General features: G+C 32.6%; 2 protein-coding genes across 5 annotated transcripts in view; one reads left to right on the top strand and one right to left on the bottom strand.

Moving 5' to 3' along the window:
- LOC114338064 (uridine phosphorylase 1) overlaps nucleotides 1-23,697 on the top strand; it is a 120,363-nt gene that overhangs the window by 10,227 nt on the left and 86,439 nt on the right. The window lies entirely within an intron of this gene.
- Nucleotides 1,021-22,263, bottom strand: LOC114338065 (pseudouridine-5'-phosphatase). 4 transcript variants are annotated; one of them, XM_050651110.1, is made up of 5 exons: nucleotides 22,031-22,263; nucleotides 14,838-15,052; nucleotides 6,088-6,377; nucleotides 3,586-3,747; nucleotides 1,021-1,383 (listed from the first exon to the last, which is right to left on the bottom strand). In XM_050651110.1, the coding sequence occupies exons 2-5, from the start codon at nucleotides 14,938-14,940 to the stop codon at nucleotides 1,201-1,203; spliced, it is 738 nt and encodes a 245-aa protein (XP_050507067.1). In that variant the 5' UTR covers nucleotides 14,941-15,052; nucleotides 22,031-22,263; the 3' UTR covers nucleotides 1,021-1,200. The 4 variants fall into 4 exon arrangements, with proteins under 4 accessions (XP_050507067.1, XP_050507068.1, XP_050507070.1 ...); XM_050651111.1 differs by lacking the exon at nucleotides 22,031-22,263 and adding an exon at nucleotides 21,518-21,621; XM_050651113.1 differs by lacking the exon at nucleotides 22,031-22,263 and adding an exon at nucleotides 21,121-21,228.

Genomic DNA, 23,697 nt, shown 5'->3' with positions numbered 1-23,697 from the left:
TTATAACATTGAGGTACGTAGTTTTGTTGTAAATTTATTTTTCAAGTACTGATTTAGTTAATAGTTAATACTGGAATGGTTTTAGAAATACCTAAGTCACACAAAATTACGGTTTCAATAAGATTGCCTTTATTACTTTTGTTTATTATAATGTACAATTATTTATAAAATTAATCCATGGAGAACTATTAATTCTTATTATAAAAGAGCGAATAAACTAAATTATCATTGCAGAAAACATTAAAACCGCGAGGAAAAACTAAATTCTCATTCTAGCAAAAGCGGTCAGGCGGTTGGCCCGCGCGGACCTGCTTTGACTATGTTCGTGTACATTTAAAGACGTGCATTCTTTTTGAAAACGTTTAAAAGCGGGTCCCGCTAGCGTTGCCCGCTAGCGGAAACCGCCTCCACTGTGTGCGCCGACTAAGAATGATACATGTCCATTTTCAATAAAAAATCGTTAATAGTTTTCGATATATTGAAAAAAATCTATTTTCATTTTGTAACTTCAAAGGGCTGTAACTTTTTTATGAGCACATTTGTACTAAGGTGAGTTAGGTTCAATCGAACTATTTTTGACTCCAAAATGTGTGGTATAATTTATGACCAATCTTTTCGGGACACCCTGTATAGAAACAAATATATGAACGTTCAAAATTTAAAACTTTATTGTTTATTTATGAAGCATAACGTAAACAATTAACGTAAAAAGTAATATTATGTATAGTTCATATCATTAGCTACAATCCGTAAAAGTGTCAAGTTCCTTCATTGTAAAAAATAAGAGAATTTAAGCATTTTCCGTTAAAATCGTTTTTTTATTTAAACAATTAATAAACAAAAAAAAAATTATTGACTATTCGTATATTGTTCGCGCGAATGCATATGTCTGCAAATTTTCATTCATTTGCATTGAAGAAAAGTCAGTCAAATTAACGTCTAAAGATTTGATGCAAACTATTGAAGTAAAGAAAGGCGTTTAACAAAGGAGAAATTGGAAGAAAATATAAAACTCAGTAATATTTTTTTCATTTCTAATAAAACATATTTTTGCATAAAATATACTCTTAAATACTAATTCAGTCGAACACTTAGGGACATCACAGGTAATGGCACATTTTTTACTATATCATAGTATTATCAGTATAACAAATATCTATAAAAAATAATAGAAAATATATAATTTTAAATAATAACGCCTTAAACTCTTGATGGTAATCCGAACATCTCTGGTTCAAAATGCTCAAATGATTCTAGAACTTGGGTAGCTTTGCTTCTAATAGGATGGTCTGGATGCAGGTCTGGGTTTGGTACCATAACAACTTGCATACCTGCGTTCAGCGCAGCTTGTACTCCATTGGGAGAATCTTCGAAAACAAGACACTAAAACAAAAATGTTCTATTTACTATATTAATTAACTTAAACCCAAACAAAATTAGTATAATTTAATAGGTATTTTCAATACGAATTCTGGGACAGAAAATGCCATGAGATCGACAGATTATTAGGGAGCTCAACATCTAGAGAAGCCTGGAAAACTGTAAGAACCCTCAAAACTAATAGAAACGAAAAAGTAACGATATACCCAATTGGACAAGAATCGTGGAAAAACTATTATGCAGACTTACTAACTGAGAAAAGAGAGAAATTTAAGAATGTTAATTACGACCTCCAAATGACTCAGAATAACTGTGATCCATTTACACTGAAGGAAATAAAACAAGCATTATCGAAAATGAAGAACAATAAAGCTCCTGGGCAGTGGGCCCGAATGTATATCCGTGGAACTCTTTAAATTTTCCCCGGATGTAGTATTGGAAAACTTGACGATAATATTTAGTAAATACCTGAATGGAGAAAAGATACCATTACAGAGGACTCAGTGTTATAGCTTCCGCAGGTAGACTGTATGGCAGAATACTACGAGATAGAATAGAAAGTCAATATGCGGACTGGGAGGAGCAGAGTGGTTTTAGACCAAGAAGATCGTGTATTGATAACCTGTTTTGTATAAAACAATTAATTGAAAAATCACTAGCATATGGGAGTCAGCTACATCTAGTATTTATAGATTTGAGGAAAGCCTATGACAGTATCCGATAAATAGACTTTGGGAATCTCTAATAGAGAACAATGCACACCCACAGTACATTAATGCGGTGAAAAGTTTTTACCAAGAAACAGTAGTTATATAAAAACGAGAGATGGACACTTAGAATACTTTCAGGTTAACAAGGGTCTAAGACAGGGATGCTGCCTGTCCCCTACCCTCTTCAAAATTTATATAAACACGGCTCTGAAGAAATGGTTCAGAAAATGTAAGAAAATGGGAGTACAAATAGAAGAGGGTAATCTGACTACTTTGTTGTTTGCTGACGATCAGGTGGTTCTAGCGGAGGATACAGAGGACGCTGCTTATATGGTTCCAAAACTGATAGAGGAGTATGAAGATTGGGGTCTGGAAATAAATACAAACAACACAGAATATATGACAATTGGCTGCACAGGCGAAGACCTAGACTTAGAAGGTAAAATTAATAAAAAACACTAAAGAATATAGATACATACCTGGGAGTTACATTGACGGAAGATGGAAACGACGAAACAGATATACAACAAAAGTTAGGTAGAGGAAGAGCTATCACAAGTCAGATAAACTCATTACTATGGAGTAAAGATATACGAGAAAGTACATAAAAACAACTATATAAAACGTTTATTGAAAGTACAGTTACATATGGCTCAGAAATCTGGACAATAAATAAGAAAATGCAGAACCGAATAAACGCAGTAGAGAACAATTTTTGGCGAAGATGCTGTAGATTAACATTACACGATCATGTAAGAACAGATAGAATAAAAGAAATTATGAAGATTAACATTACACGATCATGTAAGAACAGATAGAATAAAAGAAATGATGAAGGTGGAAACAACATTAACGGATACGATAGAGAGAAAACAACTATCCTGGTACGGACACATGAGAAGAATGAATGATGAGAGATTAACGATTAAAACCTGGAGGTGGATCCCAAAAAGAAGAAGGAAAAAAGGAAGACCAAAAAAGTTTGTGAAAAAGGGATCAATATAGCCATGAACAGAAGAAATATAGAAATAAATTCATGGCAAAACAGAAAACAATGGCGTTCGAATTGCGATAAACGGCCTATGATGATGTAAAACAGTCGCTATATATAATATATTTTCAATACTTTTCAAACGAGATATCACTTGCTATAAGGTCCCATTTAAAGTTATCGGTCAAAGTGGCTCTGTAACATCATATGTCACTATTACGTCACCTGTTATGACTATTTGAGAAGCCTATGTCCGTTTATTTCCTCCCTCCAAATTTCATGATTATAAGTACCTACCTTTAACCGTTCAAAAGATACCAGAGGGGAGGGGACCTTTTGACTAACACTGTATAATGAAAATTAACTGCTGCAAAGTTTGTTAAAGTGAAACTAGAGATCTAAATCGTGCAGAAAAAGTGAACACAACGCTTTAAATGGTCCCAGTAGGACAATTCCACAAATGTCCTTTATATTACCTGGAGATACATTAAAACTTTTTATTACCTGTGAGGGATGTGGTTTATCTGGGAATCGTGATGCACACACTAAGAATATATCTGGAGCAGGCTTGTTGTTTTTGACTTCTGGGTCTGAACTGCCACAAACGACATGGCGGAATAGATTTATTAATTCCCTATGAGGTTTTGTCTTCATTTTCATTATTGGCTGAAACAAAATAAAATAATATTAGAAATACAGTAAAAGCACGGTTTGTTTACTCGATATAAAGGAATAGATTTATCATCATCACAAACCGTGTGGTGTCTACTGTTGGACATAGATCTTCCTCAGTTGCCTCTAGTGCTACTAATAGAAGGTCTTCCTCAATCTACATTTGCCTTAAATCTAGGTTGCTACTTCATTTCGCGTTTAGTCCAACTACCGCTATTCATTTTCGCCACGTGTATGTACATATAGCTTAATTTTGCTTTATATGTATCCTTCTTCAGCATTTATAATTCAACCTCTTAACCTCTATAATCCCTATTCTGATTCTTATAATGATTTGCTTGATCTGGATTTTGAATCTGCCAAAGATCCAGCAACTTTCAAGCTTTTCAAAGGTAGTATAAAGATAGGTATGTCGTCTAAAGTATGACTTACAGTTGTTGATGGTCTGTCTGTTCCTTGAAAATTTACTGACTCTAGTAAACTAACAACTAATTCAATTATTACTAAAGATAAAAATGTAGGAAATTATTTAAGCGATTGATTTACTATTATTTTAACTATATATTCTAAATAGAAACAATTGTATTAAGATTACTGCACTAGATCAAATTCGAACAAGATCGCAAGAGAAAGGGTATTTTCTCCAAGACAGCCATACCAGAAGTATTTATTTTTGAAGTTATACTTCTTTACCGGCGATAGAGGGTGATTTTTTTATATGTTAAAACCTATCAGCCCGGCGCATGCGCATTATAACTTTGTTCTGATTGGACGTTCAAATGACATGTCAAAAATTATCCGATATGGCAGCTGTGGTTTGGAGGTAAAGGTAAAGGTAAACAAATGTATAATATATTAGTTTTATTGTTGTGAGGACAGAAACAAAAAAGTTTATAATATTGTAGTGACTTTTAAATAGTTTTTAAAAGCAACAGGTACGTAATAATTGTTAATGTATCATGGATATAAACCTACCTATTTGATCTGCCAAAATACATAGTATGTAATACTTTTATTTATATAATTTGATTACCATCAAAATTTCTATCAATATTCACCTAATATATTGTTTTTTTACTCTATGTTTTGTTGTATTTTTTCAATTCTAAATCATTTCAATTCAAAATTAAAATAATTTGATCAATTTTCAAAATATCAAAATAAAACAAGTTTAATCCGTTTAGTTAGTCGATCTTCGTAAATAATGACACATAGAGTCCGTGGCTAAGCGGAGAAGGCGAATGAATTCCAATACCAACCGCTCTTATCAGCGCTGGTTCGAGTCCCAATAGAAACTTTCTTTTTTGTTTTTTTTTAATACATTTTATGATTGTAAGTATATTTATTATATAATTGTATTTTCAGAAAATACGTATTTAGTTAAAAAAATTTTCGACAATTAATGTTCAGACATCATTTTGTGTTTGTGTGTGTTTTATTCTTTTATTATTTTAATTTTTGGCACTGTTCTAATAAAAATGTTTGAGAAGTAGTAAGTATAAATTAGTTTAATATTTAAACAAAATATAAATAAAAAGTATATTAATTTCGTTTAAATCGTATAATAGAAGTATAACTTCTTACGTGCGTACAAAGTACACACACATTCTTTTTTTCTTAAGAAAATTACCGGCTCTTCCAAGAAATTCCCAGTGACATATGGTCAAGCTTTCTCTTCCCATCGAAATATATAAATTTAAAAAGAGCCTAAAGAAGCTTTCGATCTACCCCCGGTGTAAAAGGGTGAACTTTTCTATACATTTTCTATCAATTTCTTAAGCTGCGACTTTCACGAGTTAGCGAAAAGTAGATAGTTTAAGAGAGCAAATACTGCTTGCGAGCTGCTTGATAACATCAAATGTAGAAAGATGACTTATTTTGGACACGTAGTAAGGGGAGCCCAATATAATATTCTCCAACTTATTATGATGGATAAAATCGAAGGACACAGAGGAATTGGTAGAAAACAGGTCTCTTGGTTGAAGAATGTCATATAGTACAGTGGTTCCCAACCTTTTTTTTCTGGCGACCCACCTTCTCATGTTTTTTTATATTCGCGACCCATCCCCCACCCATTATGATATATATGTACGTTATTCAGTTACTGTAAGAGCCACGCCGCGACCCACCTGCAATCCGCCCGCGACCCACTAGTGGGTCGCGACCCACCGGTTGGGAAACGCTGATATAGTAGACAGGAATAAAGAAAGCAAAGCAACTATTTAGAAAAGCTCGAGACATAGACAGTTAGACCATGTTAATCGCCAACGTCAAGGGACCTTGATACGGCACGTTAAGAAGATGAAGATAAACGTTGTAAACATATGAACTTACCTCCCTGGAAGATGTAGCAATAGCAATAGGTACATCATGTTTGTGGAAAAGTTTCACAACATCTTTAACTCCAGGCAACAACTCAGGCCTCTGTAGCTCTATCCATACTTTATCTTCATATTTCTTTAGAAATTCTGCTGGAGTCAGAGGCAAATTTAGATCTGTTACTATTATTCGACAGGTTTCAAACTCTGGGGTGCCCATCACTTTAGATTTCAGATCTTTCGTGTATGTTTTTCCGTATTCTCGACAGATATCAGCAGAGATCTTTTCGTATATCGATTCTGATTCTAAAATGTAAAAATTAATAATTAATTATAATAAATAAATTAATTAAATATGTACGAGTAAATTTAATCAATTTCTAGTAATTATTTAAATGTTAATTTTGTAATGGAAATTGTAGATACGTAGTTTATTGTAGTCAATGTAAATTAATGGATGAATGAATTAAATTATAATGAATTCATAATTACGGATCAATTCCGATGGTTTTGTTCTACTTTTATATTGGTAAATTGCTGTACGGTAGGAGGTTCGAAGTCGCCTCCTACCGTAGTGGAATATTATTATTACATATTTTCCTACTATTCTTCTTCTTCAATTTGGCGACTTATCCCGGGCCGTTATAACAACCCGTTTTTCTTCGTTCCGTCCATTGTCTTTTTCTTCGTTACATCTCCATTCGCTACTATAGTGTTAACTTTTTGTGTCATATTTTTGCTATTTTTCCTTTTCCTTTTTCTTAGACGATTGTTTATACAGGGTGTCCAGAAACTCTACCGACAAACGAAGACAGGAGGTTCCTCATATAATTTTAAGACAATTTAACCCATTTCACGTGGTCCAAAAATGCTTCCTAAGGGAGCTAGAGTTCTTTGAAGATGGCGTCATGTAATTAGTTTTTCTTAAATACCTCCAGAACGCTTCTATTTAGAAAAACATAAATTTGTATACTTATTTACTTTCCAGAAATAAATCGATTCCATCCATTGAGAATTTCTAGTACCGGTCATAGGCGTCCGTTTTGGGTAGGGCAACGGTTATTTTATCGCATAACTTTTTTATCTTTAACTTTTATGCATTTCTGACACTGGATTATTAAATTGTGAAGTATTCTAGTACTAAAAGGTACTCTTGTTTTAAATCGGTAGGACACACCGTTTTCTAGAAAAATCGATTTAAAAGTTTTTAGTTTTGGGAATTTGAAAAAAAAAATTTAAAATAATTAAAAAGAAAAACAATGTATTTTACCAACTTAAAGGAAGACTAACTTTTAGTACTCGAATATCTTATAATTATCTATAATCTGAATAATCTAGTGTCAAAAATACTTAAAAAATTAAAGACAATAACTGTTATCCTATAAAATAACTGTTGACCTACCCAAAACGGACGCCTATGACCGATACTAGAAATTCGCCATTAATGAAATCGATTAATCTCTGGAATGTAAATAAATATACCAGTTTTCATCTTTCTGAATAGTTTTTTTAATCTTTTTTTTTTTGAAATTCAAAGAACGAAAAATTTTCAAATCGATTTTTCTAGGAAACGGTGTATCCTATAGACTTAAAGTAAGAGTACCTTTTAGTACTAGAATACCTCACAATTTAATAATTCAGAGTCAAAAATGCTTAAAAATTAAAGACAAAAAAGTTAGGCAATAAAATAACCGTTGCGCTACCCAAAACGGACGCCTATGACCGGTACTAGAAATTCGCAATGGATGGAATCGATTCATTTCTGGAAAGTAAATACACATACAAATTTTCGTTTTTCTATATAGAAGCGTTCTGGGGGTATTTAAGAAAAACTAATTACATGAGGCCATCTTCAAAGAGCTCTAGCTCCCTTAGGAAGCATTTTCGGACTAGGTGAATTGGGTTAAATTGTCTTAAAATTATCTGAGAAATCTCCTGTCTTCGTTTGTCGGTAGAGTTTCTGGACACCCTGTATAAATCCGGTAGTTATGATTTTTTCAATATTTCTTTTGTTTTTCAATATCTTCTTATAATGTAGAGATCATCTCCAATCTTTGTGGCATTCCTTAATTTTAATTTTCCTTCACGTTTATTTTTCCGTTCCTTCTCTTATTATATCGTCATTTATGTTCATTTTTAATCCTGATATTATCAGATCTATCTTACTGACTGTATTTCGTTATGTGTTCGATTCTTTCCTGCAGTTGCTTTACTTCACTTTTCAAGTCCTGATTCTCTCACCTTAATTTCTTTAATTGCTTATTGTTTTCAGCTTATTTCTTCTTGTCTTGCTTTATTTGTTCAATATTTCTTGATTCTCCCCGTAAGTTTTTCCATCATTCTAATCATAACTACATTTGTATCTGTTTCATCTTCTTAATTTTTCTGTGGTGTTCTCATTGTTTTTTGCTTCTTCCAAAGCTGTAATCTTTTTTCCTCTCTTCCGTTTATCCTGTTCGTCAGTTTCTATTTAGTTTCCTGTTTCGTTTTTATTTATTTTATTAATTAATTCATTTATTGTATTTTAATTATCTATTTCCTTATTTACTTGATTTTGGTTATCAATTTATTAATTATTATCTTCTTCTCTTCTTCTTATATTGTAGATCTGTCGATCTGTTACTTCTGACGTTGAAGTATTTCTTGAGAGGTAGACTGCCAGCTATCTCTCCATCTGTTTGGCGGTCTCCCCGGCAGGGCCCATGTTTTTAGGGTTACTGGCGCCTGTCTGCAAAAAGGATTTTGGCGCCCCTTAAGGCATTTTGGATCATGTTTTTTTATTTATTTTTTTAAGGTAGGTAAGTAGGTAAATACTTGAAATAAAGCAAATAACTGAACATCAGAAGTCATATAGTCCATTCACTCACGGCAAAATATTGCAAAACATCCGAATTTTAAAGAACCGCTTGAACAGGGCCGCGCCGTCCACGTGTGCAATGTGTGCGGCGCACACAGGCGCCAGCAATTAAGGAGCGCCACTAGAGTTTTCACAAAAATTTTAGGCGGATCAAAATAACACTTATCCATTTTTTTCAGCTTCTACCAAACGTTGGGATATCATAAAGCAACACTTTGCAAGTCTGGCTTTAAAGCATTTTCTAATACACGCTGGTCCAGCAGAATTGATGCTTTAAAGCCATTATACAAAAATTTGTCATTTATTTTGCTTTATGTAATATAACGCATTAGCATAAAGATCGTGATTGAAATTATCAAGCTAGATCTTTAGGAGATAAAATATCAACATTTACATTCATATGCTCAGTTGTTCAGCCTACATACATATGGTATAAAGTTCTGATGAAAGTTAACTTCGTTAGCAAAATTTTTCAATCAAAAACAATGAATATGCTGCTGGCATTAAATGATTTACAAGAGATAAAAAAATTGTTACTAGAGTTTCGGACAGATATCAAATTTAATGATGTTATTGCTTCAGCAAATGAAACTGCAGAGAAACTGGATGTGGAGCCCAGTTATCAACCAACCAGGTTGATTAGGAACATAAAGACGAACCGATTTTGAATCCTAAAATGTCATACAAAGTTAATTTCTTTCATTGTGTTCTCGAGCAAGCATTAATTTGGAAATTTGGAAAAAAACTGAGATTCAATGATCATCTACATATTATAGAGGGAGACGATTTTTTAAAGAATTATATGAATTATACAGCTTCAGCCTTTGTTAAAAGAATTAAATAATGATGTTTGTAAAATTTTAAAATTTATATTTTTAAAGGTATTAACTGTTTCTTCATCTTAATGTGCCTATCCGTGACGAATGTCGGCCATCATCATGGCAATCTTTATCTCAGCCATATCCGCGCTATTCATAGCGGAAAAACTGCACAGATGTTGTATTAAACCAGGTACTGAGGTATTTTAACCAGGATGTTTTTTTCTTGCTGGACCTCGCTTTCCCAAACATTTTTCTTTGCACGATGGCTTGCAGTGGAGCATATCTGGAATAATTTCGCATAATGTGTAGAAAGTATTCTAACTTCGCGATTTGATGGTGGCCAGTACCTCTCGGTTCTTCTTCATTTTTCTGAGGACCTTCTCATTTGTGACCCGGGCAGTCCACGGCATTTTAAGAACTCTACGGTATAGCCACATTTCAAATCTTCCAATTTTCTGCACATATCTTTGTTCAAGGTCAATTATTCAACACCATAAAAAAGGACAGAGAAGACGTAGCATCGCAGCATTCTTACTTTTATACCAAGAGAGAGGTTGTGACTCTTGAAGAAAGTCCCCATACGGTTGAAGGTGGATTTAGCTTTTCCATTGCGCTCTCTTATTTCTTATTCTGATTCCAGTAAGTGCTGGAAGGAGCGAAAAGTAAATTTTTCTGAAATAGATATTTATTTTCAAGTTTACCTGTATCTTTAGTTATTTATGTTGTTACGCCAAATGTACTTACTTAATTATTTTAGCTTTGTTTATTTTCCTGTTGCGTATATGAGAATTTTTAGTTATTTTTGTTTGGTTACAATAAATAATTATATATTTTCCCATTATTTAATTTAACGAGACGATTTAAAAAAATGCGTATTTTTGGGCGCCATTAAATATTTTGCACACAGGCGCTAACACTTGCTGGCGCGGCACTGCGCTTGAATTGACATAAAATTTGGCGTACACATAGCTAACATGTCAAAGAAAAAAAAGTTATATTGCGCCGATGTGTGCTTTAGCCCTGGATGTGATTTTCACCACTTCTCGGGGATGAAAAAACATACGTTCAATAAAGTCCGGAATTGGATAAAATTACTAATTTTAAGCAACTCTCGTTCTATAGATTTTTTTCACTAAATCAATAGTTTGGAGTTATTTGCGAGTAAATATTTTTATTTTTCAACAAAAAAAAAACACGGTTTTTTGCAAATAACTCAAAAAGTAAGTATTTTATCGAAAAAAATATTCTTAACAAAAGTATAGCTTAGAAAAAAGTGAAAAAAAATGGTATATCGATGTAGTCTTTAGACCCAGTAGCAGCAGAGTTGTAGCTAACGAAAATTAGGTTCTGATTTGTCAAATTCCAAATCAAATATTTTAACGTGAAATAACCAAAAAATCAAGTACTTATCGGAGAAAACTCATTATAAATTTTTTAAAGTGTTTAAAAAAAGCTTTATTTTTTTGGTTTTGTTTTAAAGTTTCTAACATCAGATTTAAGTTATGCTCAAAATAATGTTTGGTAAAAATTCGCGAAAATCACCCCCTAATTAGCATCCTAAATAAAATTAATCGTCACCGCTTCATCACAAGTTATTTTACTTATCACAAGTTACTTTACAGGAAAACAAAAATTCGAAAATATTCAGAAAAGCAAACCTTACATTTTTTTACTGCTTGACATTTTTGTTATCACTAATAATTTTTAAATTATTTTGAAAAAAAGGAATTTTTTCAAGATTAACAAATCAAAAATGAGCACTTGAACCGATAAAACTTACAGATCATATAAACAATACATATTAAAGTTAGTGGTAAAGCGGTAACGATTAATTTCATTTATGATGCTAATTAGGGGGTAATATGTTCTTTATACGATATATGTTACTATCTTTTTTACAAAAAAAGGGACCAACTTTATTTTGAGCGTAACTAGCTTTTTTGACAAACAAGTCTGGCTAATTGCATCTGCCAAAGCCATTTTTCAAAAAAAAAACTTACTTTGATGCTATAAACTTTTTTAAAAACAAGAATAAAGCTTTTTTTAAACACTTTAAAGAGGTTGTACCTACAACTATGCTTCTACTGAGTATATAGACTTCATATTCAACCATTTTTTTTCACTTTTTTGTAAGCTACATTTTTGCTAAGAACATTTTTTCGATAAAATACTTAAATACTAAAATAGTGCTTTGAGTTATTTGCGAAAAACCGTCTAAAAACGGGGTTTTTTGTTGAAAAATGACCATATTCACTCACAAATAACCGGAAAAGTATTTACTTAGCTAAAAAACTCTATAAATAAAAATTTGTTTAGAGTTAGCCAATTTATCAAATTCCTGACTTTTCTTGAACGTTTTTTTTTTTCACCCCAGAGAAGCTTTAGGAGAAGGGGTGAAACTCACTTCCAGAGCATAGCACACATATCGGTACAATATCACTTGTTTTCTTTGATATGTTATAGCTATGTGTATACTAAATTTCATTTCAATCCAAGCGGTTCTTTAAAATTCACGGTAAAAACCGTGAGCAAATCGACTATTATTTGTAGATTAAAATATCAAAATGAAACAAACAGAATAAAATCATAACAAAATAAATTAAAATGCCTGATTTCTGACATGTTCTCGCAAATAGGAATCGGCAGTAACTGGTTGATATACTAATAATATTTCGTGTGTATTTCTTCTTCTTTGCAAGTTCATGAAATCTTTTTCTTGCGGCTGCTGCGCGAAATAATTCTTCTAATTAGTGTTAGACCAGGGAGCATCTGTAAAAATATTAGTACATTTGGACGTTGAGAGGTGACCCAAATTTTTTTGCAGAAATTGCTTGAAAATAAATCAAATAATAATATTTGAGTTATCCTCCCTCTCAAAAAGGTCCGGAACATTGTTTAAATAATCAAAATGTCAAAAAATTAAGGAAAAATTCGATTTTTTTCTTGGTTTTTTGATTATAACTTTAAAAGTATTCATTTCCGAGAAAAGTTGTACTGACATAAAAGTTGCGTAATTAAATTTCCTACAATATAGAATTGGTTAAAAATTTAAAAAATAGTCACCCTTGTTGCAAAATAGCCATAATTGTGAAAAAAACATACAAAAACAAGTATTCGCATTTTACGATTTTCAACCATTTATGCTACACTTAGGACCTTCATCTTTCACCCTGAAAAACCTTATAATACACTAAAACAATACTGTAAATTTCATTAAGATCAGTTTAATAGATTTTGCAAAATAAATTTTGCAATCCAGCTTTCGTAAAAAAATTCATTTTTTCAAAATGTTACAGGACTGAAAATAAAGCAGATAGCAAGTTGAAAATTTTTTTGCGTATAGAAGTGTACTGTACCTTTCATTTGCAATTCTGCAAAATTAAAATCGATTAACACCACGGCGTCAGGAATTTTTTAAATAAACATTAATTATTGGTGCTACGCGCAGGACAGCGGATAGTTTGCTCTGATTGGGCATTCCAATGACCTTTGATAATGATTGATACATTTTAATTTTTATTACATTTCGATATAAATAAATAAATTTGTTTATTGCAAAATAAAAACACATACTCTATCCTTTGAAATAACACTTTTATTAGCAAAAACTTTCTTTGTTCATATATTTTAACTTAATTAATAAAAGTTTCTTATTTTTAAACATATGCAATTGTTTAAACAATATTTCACAAACAATAATAAAATTAGTTTGATTCTTGTGGAATTAAAATATTAAAATACAACAAAATATAGAGAAAGAAAATAATATATTAGATGAAGATTGGAAGAAATTTTGGTGGAAATCAACTTGTGTGAATCGAACACCGCTGTCCTGCGCGTAGCAACAAAAATTATTGTTTATTTCAAAAATTTTCTGACGCCGTGGTAATTAATCGATTTTAATTTTGAAAATTGCAAATAAAAGGTACAGTGCACTTCTATAAGCAAAAAAAATTTCAACTTGCTATCTGCTTTATTTTCAGTCCGGTAACATTTTGAAAAAATGAATTTTTTTTGCGAAAGCTGGATTGCAAAATTTATTTTGCAAAATCTATTGAACCGATCTTAATAATGAAATTTACAGTATTGTTTTACTGTATCACAAAGTTTTTCTGGGTGAAATATGAAGGTCCGAAGTTTAGCATAAATGGTTTAAAAACGTAAAATGCGAATACTTGTTTTTGTATGGTTTTTTCGCAATTATTGCTATTTTGCAACTAGGGTGACTATTTTTTAAATTTTTAACCCATTCTATATTGTAGAAAATTTAATTATGCAACTTTTATGTCAGTACAACTTTTCTCGGAAATGAATACTTTTAAAGTTATAATCAGAAAACGAAGAAAAAAATCGAATTTTTCCTTCAATTTTTGACATTTTGATTATTTAAACAATGTTCCGGACCTTTTTGAGAGGGAGGTTAGCTCAAATATTATTATTTGATTTATTCTCAAGCAATTTCTGCAAAAAAATTTGAGTCACCTCTCAACGTCCATCTCAAAACAGATGCGCCCTGGACTATGTGGTTCCACACCATTGTCTAATTTTACGCAACCATGAAAGTTTCTTTCGACCAATGCATCTCTTTCCCTCCACTTTTCCTTATATGTATTATAAGGCGAAGTAGATTGATGGTATTTAGGTCCTTTAATTGTATGGTTGAAGTATTCTGCTTTTCTCCTATTTTTCTCCTATTTATACCTAATCCTATTTAATTTCTCAACTTTTATTTTAAAATTTATTTTTGTTCTTTTTGCATTTTTTTGTGAATTTTTTTGGAATTTTTGACCCCAGGTTTTTTTTCGCCCCTACAGTATAGCGCCCGTGTGCATTGCACACTTTGCACATATGGTAGCGGGGGCCCTGCTCCCCGGTAGACCTTTGTCAGCTGCTTTTCCTTCTAGCGCAATTATTTATAGTCTGTGCTCCTCCATTCCTTTTACAGGGCTGGACCATTCTCTTCGTCTTTGCCTATCCCATCTTACTTAGTAACATCTTGCACGCCACATTGTTCCCTGTGTTCCCATTGTTCCACATTAATTATTATATTATAAGATAAATAAATATCAAAAAGTGTTAATAACTTACCAATTATCACCCCGTCCAAATCAAACAAAACATGCGTAACTGGGAAAGCTCGTGGTTGAGAACAACCGTCGTCACCAAAGATTTTATCTTCGTCGAAAGTCATTTTTATGTCAGAGAAAATTTCTCGGTTATCGCAGATTCCTCTCCACGTTCTAGATCGATTATTTACAGACGGGAACGATGATGGCCCTTTGGAGATTGATGGCTTTCAATACCTGGAAAGGGAAACATAAGGTTGAGTTATAGAATCTGTGTCAGATGAAAATCTCGATAGGCGCATCGATTAACTCGTAGGTCTGGATCCCGCGTATGGAAAAAAAGTTGATTAACAGCAAGCTGAAAATTTGTTAATAGCTTAAGGGTGTCTAGTCGGATAAACTTCGATATATGGGAACACTGTAACAGGGGCAGTTTTAATTGTGGAACCGGTTAAAAATTTGGAACGGTCAGAACACGAAAATGGCACATTTATTTTGTCCGACAGAACAGACATAAACTCTCCGAACAGAGATTAAACTCTCATGCAAAAATCAGACTGCTATTTATCACCTGTCATAATTCCTGTCATTTGACATATTCTACATGTTCCACTCATTAAAACGCCAATTTGGTGATAAATAGCAGTCTGATTTTTGCATGAGAGTTTAATCTCTGTTCGGAGAGTTTAAGTCTGTTCTGTCGGACAAAATACATGTGCCGTTTTCGTGGTCTGACCGTTCCAAATTTTTAACCTGTTCCACAGTTAAAACTTCCCCTGTTCCAGTGTTCCCATATCTCAATGTTTGTCCGACTAGACACCCTTAAGCTAATAACAAATTTTCAGCTTGCTATTAATCAACTTTTTTTTCATACGCGGGATCCAGACCTATCGGCTCAACTCGGAGAGACAGGTAAGAATATTAGAAAAATGCCCGGAAGCTATTTTCTGTGGTATTTTACTTATTTAACTCTGGAGAGAAAATGAAATTAAAGCACTGTGTGAACTTTTTACCAGAATTTATTACCCTGGGATATTATCAACTGATTGGTTAAAGTTGACATTTGTCACAATACCAAAGAAACCGCGTCCAAAGACATACAGTGATTATCGGACAATAAGTCTGATGAGTCACGGTTTGAAGATCTTTCTGCGAGTAATACACAGCAGAATTTGCACGCTGTGGGCGGACAGAATTAGCAATACTAAATTTGGGCTTAGGACTGGCTTGGGTACAAGAGAAGCATTATTTAGTACCTATCAAAGTAGGAATACAGAGATGCGGAGATATAAATCAAAATATGTACATCTGTGCAATCGATTTTGAAAAGGCTTTTGACAAGGTGCGACATCACCAAAATGCTAGAAATATTGGTAACAGCTGGAATTGACGATAAAGAGTACCTACCTTTGCATATACCTACGACTGCTTAGAAAAAAGTTACAGAACAATGTTTTCGAAATAATAGGGAAAATGACCCAAAAATGCTGTGAGTGGCGAACTTTGAAAAATCATATTTCGGATATTATAAATCCCAAAGACTTCTACCAAACGTAATTTTAAAGAGGAAGGATAGAAGTTTTTTCTGTGCCTATACCTATATCCCCGTGGAATAAAGTTATGGGCCAAAAAACAAAATTGCTTTCTTTCGTGTTTTTTTTTGCATTTTATTTTTTTTTTAATATATTTTTGTACAAAAAATATTTTTGACTTTAAAAGGTGATATTTCGATAGTAAATTTAATCTGGAATAATTTTTCTGTAGACGTGTTTGCATCAAAAGTGCGTAGAACTCACCCTAATGCACGAAAAATTTATATCGAAAAAATCAATGTTTTTCGATATACTCATCTACAATTCACTCAATTTTTGTCGTAGAAAAATTTTTTTCAAACCAAGTTCTTGGGAATTAGATAACCTACAATTTCATATTTAAACATTTTTTTCTACAACCGTGAAAAAATGCAATTTTTAGCACTCCAGACGAGCGTTAAAAATGCTACTTTAAGGCACTAGTGCTTTAAAATTTTTATGGCACTGCAATTCGTTTTGACCGTATAGGCAATTTTGATATAATGTCAAAAAAATATAAAAATGGAATGCCAGTCAAGTTCAAGTAAAAGTTGTTGTAGATATTGTCCTGTAATTACGTTTGTAGAAAAAATATTGTATGATATGCGTGTTAAAAAGTACATTTTTAAGGCACTCATGTGAATTGCGGAACTCGCTATCGCTCATTCTGCAAACTTTCACATGCGTGCCTTAAACGTGTACTTTTAACGGCCATTTTTTTTCCAAACTACATAAATTCGTTATTCGCTTTTAACTCCATTTTTTTTAAACTAATTATTCTAAGCCGGTCAAACTTCTAGAACCTATTCATAATACATAAATAAAGAAGACCGAATAAGGTCAATGACTAATTTTAATTAGGGTGGTGATTAGGGGGTTGCTTCCGATCACTTTTTCGCTGAAAAGATTGGGACTGACATTCTTTTCATTATAAGTCACTTAATTTTTAAGCTAGAGACTTTTTTATTTCTGGAGATAGATATTTTTAAATATTTTAAATTAGTTTGACAAGTTATCCTCGAAGAATGCGTAGTTTTCCCGTCTTTTGACTTTGAATCTACAATATTTAACATTTGGCGAAGAAGAGCTAACATATAATAAAGTATAGCTCTATTACTGTTGGTCTTAAAAAAAAAACAAAAAATCGGTTTTGTTTATTTTTTCAAAAGGTACATTTTTGTTACGTAAAGTTGTTTTGATAAAACAAAAACTTTTGGAATTATTAACAGAAAACTTATTAAAAACATTTTTTTTATATAAAAGTAACACTTTCAATAGCGAATAAATTGAAAACTATAAATTTTATCAAAAAAATATATAGATCGTTTTTTGCTTAGAATGAATATTTTTACCAACTTTTGCGGTCAAAATATAATAAAAAATTTCCACCCCCGAGATGGGGTGGCAACCACTCCCATGGTAAAAGCGCCTTTCGGTATCGTGTAGATTTTGATAATTGGACTATCCACTACTTATTCTCAAATTTTCAAGCAAATCGATCCATTCTGTAAAAACTGAGAGGTTTTGTCCTATTTTAAGCTTCATTACTTGGACTAATAAGAAATTTTTTACAATTCAAATGGAATCCCTTTCTCTTTTTAGTGGTACTTTGAACTTTTGACCACAGCTCTGAAGATGGATTTGTAAGCCGAAAGCGCTCAACTAGGAAATTAAAAAACTTTACAACCTTCAAAAATACTTTTCTTTTCCCATTCTTTCAAATGGAATTGGACTATGAGAATTAGCTCATATTTACAATGAATGACACACATTAATTTAAATACATCTTAAAATCAAAATTATCTACTATTTACTCATTTAAAAACAACAAGATATTTGGGAAGATTTGGGAAATATCAACACATTTGCGTAATATTTAGTGCTTACTTTATCATAATTTGTCATTAAACAAGTTTAATACACTCTTGAAATAAATTACATACTATAATATAGTTTATAGAAGATAAGATTTGATTACCTTGTAATACGCCGAAGAGTTTACTGGTGACTAAGTAGTGTTAAGGAACAAACCCGATAATGGAGAATCGCATTGACGTCAAAGATGTACTGATTCTTTATTATCGATCTATATATAGTAACTATTTATGTTAAATATTGATAAAAGATACGAATTAGGTTGACAAAAGTAAAAAGTCTATTGCAAATGTCATAAACACATTAATTAATTGTGTTCATGCATTTTATACACTGAAGTCCAACAATTCAGCATTGAATGGGGAAGTCCAACAACTATTATATGGCTTTAAACGACTAAATGTCCTTATCTACATATATGGGCAGAGATCGATTAAATGAATTCCAGAAATATCAAAATTAAACATGTATTGTTAGTGAAAATATTGCTTACATGTCAATAAAGGATTGATGATTTCTAAATTACTAGAAAGAAACGTTCTTTTTTTCTGCATAAAGAAAATAATGACGATGGAAACCAAACAAATATAATTTTCAGTGGATTACAACCTTAAGATAGCAATTACACAATTTAATCATAAAGATCTACATAAAATAACCTGGATCTCTCCTGATGGGAAAATGAAAAACTAAATATACCATGTTCTCATATAAAGAAATCACAATAGATTCGTGACTGATTGCAGAAGCTGCAAAGGAGTAGACGCCGACTTCTTCTTCTTAGCCTTCTATCGTCCGTGTTTCTCTATCGTCCGAGGCTTCTTCCAACTCCCTCTATCGGTTTCTATCCTGATTAACATACTTCAAATTTGTTGCAGCTATTCTTTTAATACCATCAATCCATCTCATCTGTGGTCTTCCTCTTTAGTGTTTACCTTCGTATGGTCTCCAATGTTGTATTGTGGCGTCCCAACGTCTAGCAGTGTGGCCTGCGAAACTCCATTTAAGCTTGTTTTATTGTTATGTCCTCGAATTTTGTTTTTGATCTTACCCAGTTGTTCCTCTTTTTATCTGACAGTCGTATACCTAACATTGCTCTTTCCATTGCTCTTTGTGTTGTGGCTAGTTTATTCATATTTGCCTTGGTTAGGGTCCAGGTTTGACATCCATATGCCATGATAGGAAGGATGCACTGGTTGAACACTTTGCTCCTCAAGTATTGGGGTATTTTGCAGTTCTTAGGTATCAAACTGTTTTTTAAAACCTTCACATGCTAGTCTTGATCCTCTAGTAATTTTCGCACTTTGGTTCTCTTTGTCAAGTTTCAAAATTTGGCCTAGGTAGATATTGGGAGCTGCCTGCGTGCTTCTTCATCATAATTTGAAGTTCCTTGAATGTATTTGCTATAATCACAATGTCGTCAGCGAATCTGAGGTGATTTAAGTTGTTGCCATTAACGTTAATGTCATAGGCTGATCAACTTGTAGTTTTGAACGCCTCTTCTAGGGCTAGGTTGAAAATATGTAAAAGATTTGGCAATATTATGTCTCCTTGTCTCACTACTCTGTTAATAAGGATGTGGTTTGTATTTTCGTCTAGCGCAGAGGGAAAACGAAAAATGTAAATATGGAAGTAATAAATACAGAAAAAAGTATAAAAATAATAGTCTCCCGTTTTATACCGCTCGTGGCTTTGGGAGTATAGCAGGGTACTCTGCTATATCTAGAGCCTACGGTATGCAAGGAAGGTAACAGGGCCAGTGCTACGCTTCAACCGCCTATTATTACCCCTGGTTTTACCCAAGGTACTCATTTTATTCAGGCTGAGTCGACCTGGGGCCTATAAACATTTTAAAAATGTCTAGTTGTTCTTGCCGGCGGTAGGATTTGAACTCCAGACCACCGGCACGTGAGCCAAGCACACTACCGCTTAGCTACGCCGGCCCTTCAGAAAAAAATAAAGAGCAATATAAAACTAAAAGGAGAGAAACTAAACGATTATGCAGCAAATAAAGATTTTGCATAAATAAAGATGGAATGCTACTACGGATGTTTAGTTGACTTGAGTATTTCGACGAACTATAAAGGCTAAACAGAATCAGAAATGAATGAATGGGAAAAGTATTTTTGTGAAGAGTGTAAAATTTATTAATTCCTAGCTGAGCTCTTTCGGCTTACAAAGCCATTTGTACCACCAAAAAATTTTTAAACATTCCTTATGCAGTTTTTTGACAACTTGATCGGGGTTTGAATTTTTATATTTAAAAGTTGTAAAAAAGGTTTAAACCATCCACAACAGCACATGGGACTTTTACAAAAAATACATTAAAAAATTAAAAATAATTGTTTGATCATGGTAGGGTTGCAGAATTCTATGTAATGAAATTTCTTTATAATTTTAAAACTAAGAGTTTGATCTATTTCTAGATAATATTCAACCGAAACACTCACCTCGTTTGGTCACAATGTTTACCTTTACAAATGCAAACGTATTTTGGTCTTTAAAACAATGTGCAGCCCAATTTATTAACATTCTTGATAGGAATCAGATCAAAATACTCCCTCTTATCATTGATAAACACCACTAAGTAAGGCTAAGGTCACACGGGCGATAATTTACCGCGCCGTAAGAGCAGTAAACCTGACGAGGCATTGGTTGACTAACTCCTATTTTATCTACAATTGGTGGAGGAGTTAGTCAACCAATGGGTTTACTGCTCTTACGGCGCCGTAAATTATCGCCCGTGTGGCAAGAAAGAAAGAAAGAAAGAAAGAAAGAAAGAAAGAAAGTAATTAAAACTAAACATAATGTTAAAACTAAGACTTAGATCAATTTTTAATATTTAACCAGAAGACTCACCTGGTTTGGTCACAATGTTTACCTTCACCAATGCAAACGTATTTTGGTTTTTAAAACAATGTGTAGCCCAATTTATTAACATTCTTGATAGGAATCAGATCAAAATACTCCCTCTTATCATTGATAAACACCACTAAGTAAGGCTAAGGTCACACGGGCGATAATTTACCGCGCCGTAAAAGCAGTAAACCTGACGAGGCATTGGTTGACTAACTCCTATTTCATCTACAATTGGTGGAGGAGTTAGTCAACCAATGGGTTTACTGCTCTTACGGCGCCGTAAATTATCGCCCGTGTGGCAAGAAAGAAAGAAAGAAAGAAAGAAAGTAATTAAAACTTAACATAATGTTAAAACTAAGAGTTAGATCAATTTTTAATATTTAACCAGAAGACTCACCTGGTTTGGTCACAATGTTTACCTTCACAAATACAAACGTATTTTGGTCTTTAAAACAATGTGCAGCCGAATTTATTAACATTCTTGATAGGAATCAGATCAAAATACTCCCTCTTATCATTGATAAACACCACTAAGTAAGGCTAAGGTTACACGGGCGATAATTTACCGCGCCGTAAAAGCAGTAAACCTGACGAGGTATTGGTTGACTAACTCCTATTTCATCTACAATTGGTGGAGGAGTTAGTCAACCAATGGGTTTACTGCTCTTACGGCGCCGTAAATTATCGCCCGTGTGGCAAGAAAGAAAGAAAGAAAGAAAGAAAGAAAGAAAGAAAGAAAGAAAGAAAGAAAGAAAGAAAGAAAGAAAGAAAGAAAGAAAGAAAGAAAGAAAGAAAGAAAGAAAGAAAGAAAGAAAGAAAGAAAGAAAAAAAGAAAGAAAGTAATTAAAACTAAACATAATGTTAAAACTAAGACTTAGATCAATTTTTAATATTTAACCAGAAGACTCACCTGGTTTGGTCACAATGTTTACCTTCACAAATGCAAACGTATTTTGGTCTTTAAAACAATGTGCAGCCCAATTTATTAACATTCTTGATAGGAATCAGATCAAAATACTCCCTCTTATCATTGATAAACACCACCTAGTAGTCACGCGGCAAAGGTTGATTTTCACGTAGCGCGTGAGAAAGTTAGATACGTTATGTTTTTTTCAGAAAAAACATCACTAACGTATTAGTAAAAGTGTTTACATAGTCAACTAACAACAGAGATAGAAACAGAGATGAAAAGGTGTCCTTACTTTCTTAATTTTTTGGAGCACCGATAACCAATTTTTTTTACAAAAATAAATAGCAATATAAAATACTGTAAGATAAAAATAATTGAAATAATTAATTAGTAATTATAATTAGTTAATACAGATTGGTAATTATAAATTATAATCTCATATCTCCTCGTGTGCGATAAATTAACAAATAAAATAAAATGCAATTCACTAAAAAACGTAATGAAAATGAACAAAAAACTAAAATAACAATTGGCAGAAATAGAAGAATGCCAGAAAAAAACATGATAGTTTTAACATACACAAAAAAATTAAAGAATTAACTCACAGCAATAGAAAAGGAGAACCAGGAATGGTGAAAAATACAAATAGGAAACGTATGTTGATTACTAACGAAAAATTAAAGAGATGGGTAGAATACATTAATAAATTGTTAAAAAAAAAACAAAAAAAACAGATCAGATGGAACTAGAAGTAAAAGATGATACGGTTTTATAGATATTAAAAGAGGATATTAAAAAGGCATTAAAAGCAGCAAAAATGGCAAAGCAGTTTAAAGGAAATGATTAAACCTTAAACATTATTGTAGACTTGTTTAACACAGTGTACAAAACAGGACTCATACCGAAACAATAGTTACTATCCACCTTCTGTGCTATCCCTAAAAATACAAAAGCTAAAGATTGCAGTGAATACAGAACAATATTATTAATAACTCATCTTCTCAAATTATTGTTGAAAATAATACATGGTCATATAAATAAAAAACTCAAAGAAGGAATAGATGATAGTCAGTTTGTGTTCAGAAACGGACTAGGAACCAGAGAGGTGTTATTTGCTTTTAATGTAATAGCTCAAAGATCATGAACATAAATGTGGATGTGAATGTTACGGTGATTTTAAAAAAGCATTTGACAAAGTGGACATGGACAAAATTAGTCCAAATTCTAAAGAACAAAATCATAAACAAAAGTGAGTTGAGAATAACAACAAACCTTTGCTGGAATCAAAGGGCACAAATTGTAATAGATAACAAGCCCAGTTCAGAAATTGATATCAGGAGAGGATTTAGACAGGGATGTATTATGTTTTCATGAGTTTAAAATCGACGAAGACACATGGAACATACGCAGAGTTAAAAACACAAACAAAATTGCTAGGTCTGGAAATTAACACAGAAAAAACAAAAAAAAAATTACTCAGACGAGAAGAAATGTAGTGCCACAAAACATTATACATCAAGATGACATTGAAACGCTTGGAAAGTTTACATACCTGGGAGTAGAAATATATGCCGACGGATCAGAAGATGGAGAAATACGGAAGAGAATAACGCAGGCAAACAGAGCTTATTTTGCCCTCTCCCATATATTTCGGTCTAAAAGTGTCC

This window comes from Diabrotica virgifera, chromosome 5 (assembly GCF_917563875.1).
Source record: "Diabrotica virgifera virgifera chromosome 5, PGI_DIABVI_V3a".
NCBI lineage: Eukaryota > Metazoa > Arthropoda > Insecta > Coleoptera > Chrysomelidae > Diabrotica > Diabrotica virgifera.
Note: the sequence above shows the minus strand (reverse complement) of the source record. Positions and strands in the feature narration are given on the sequence as shown.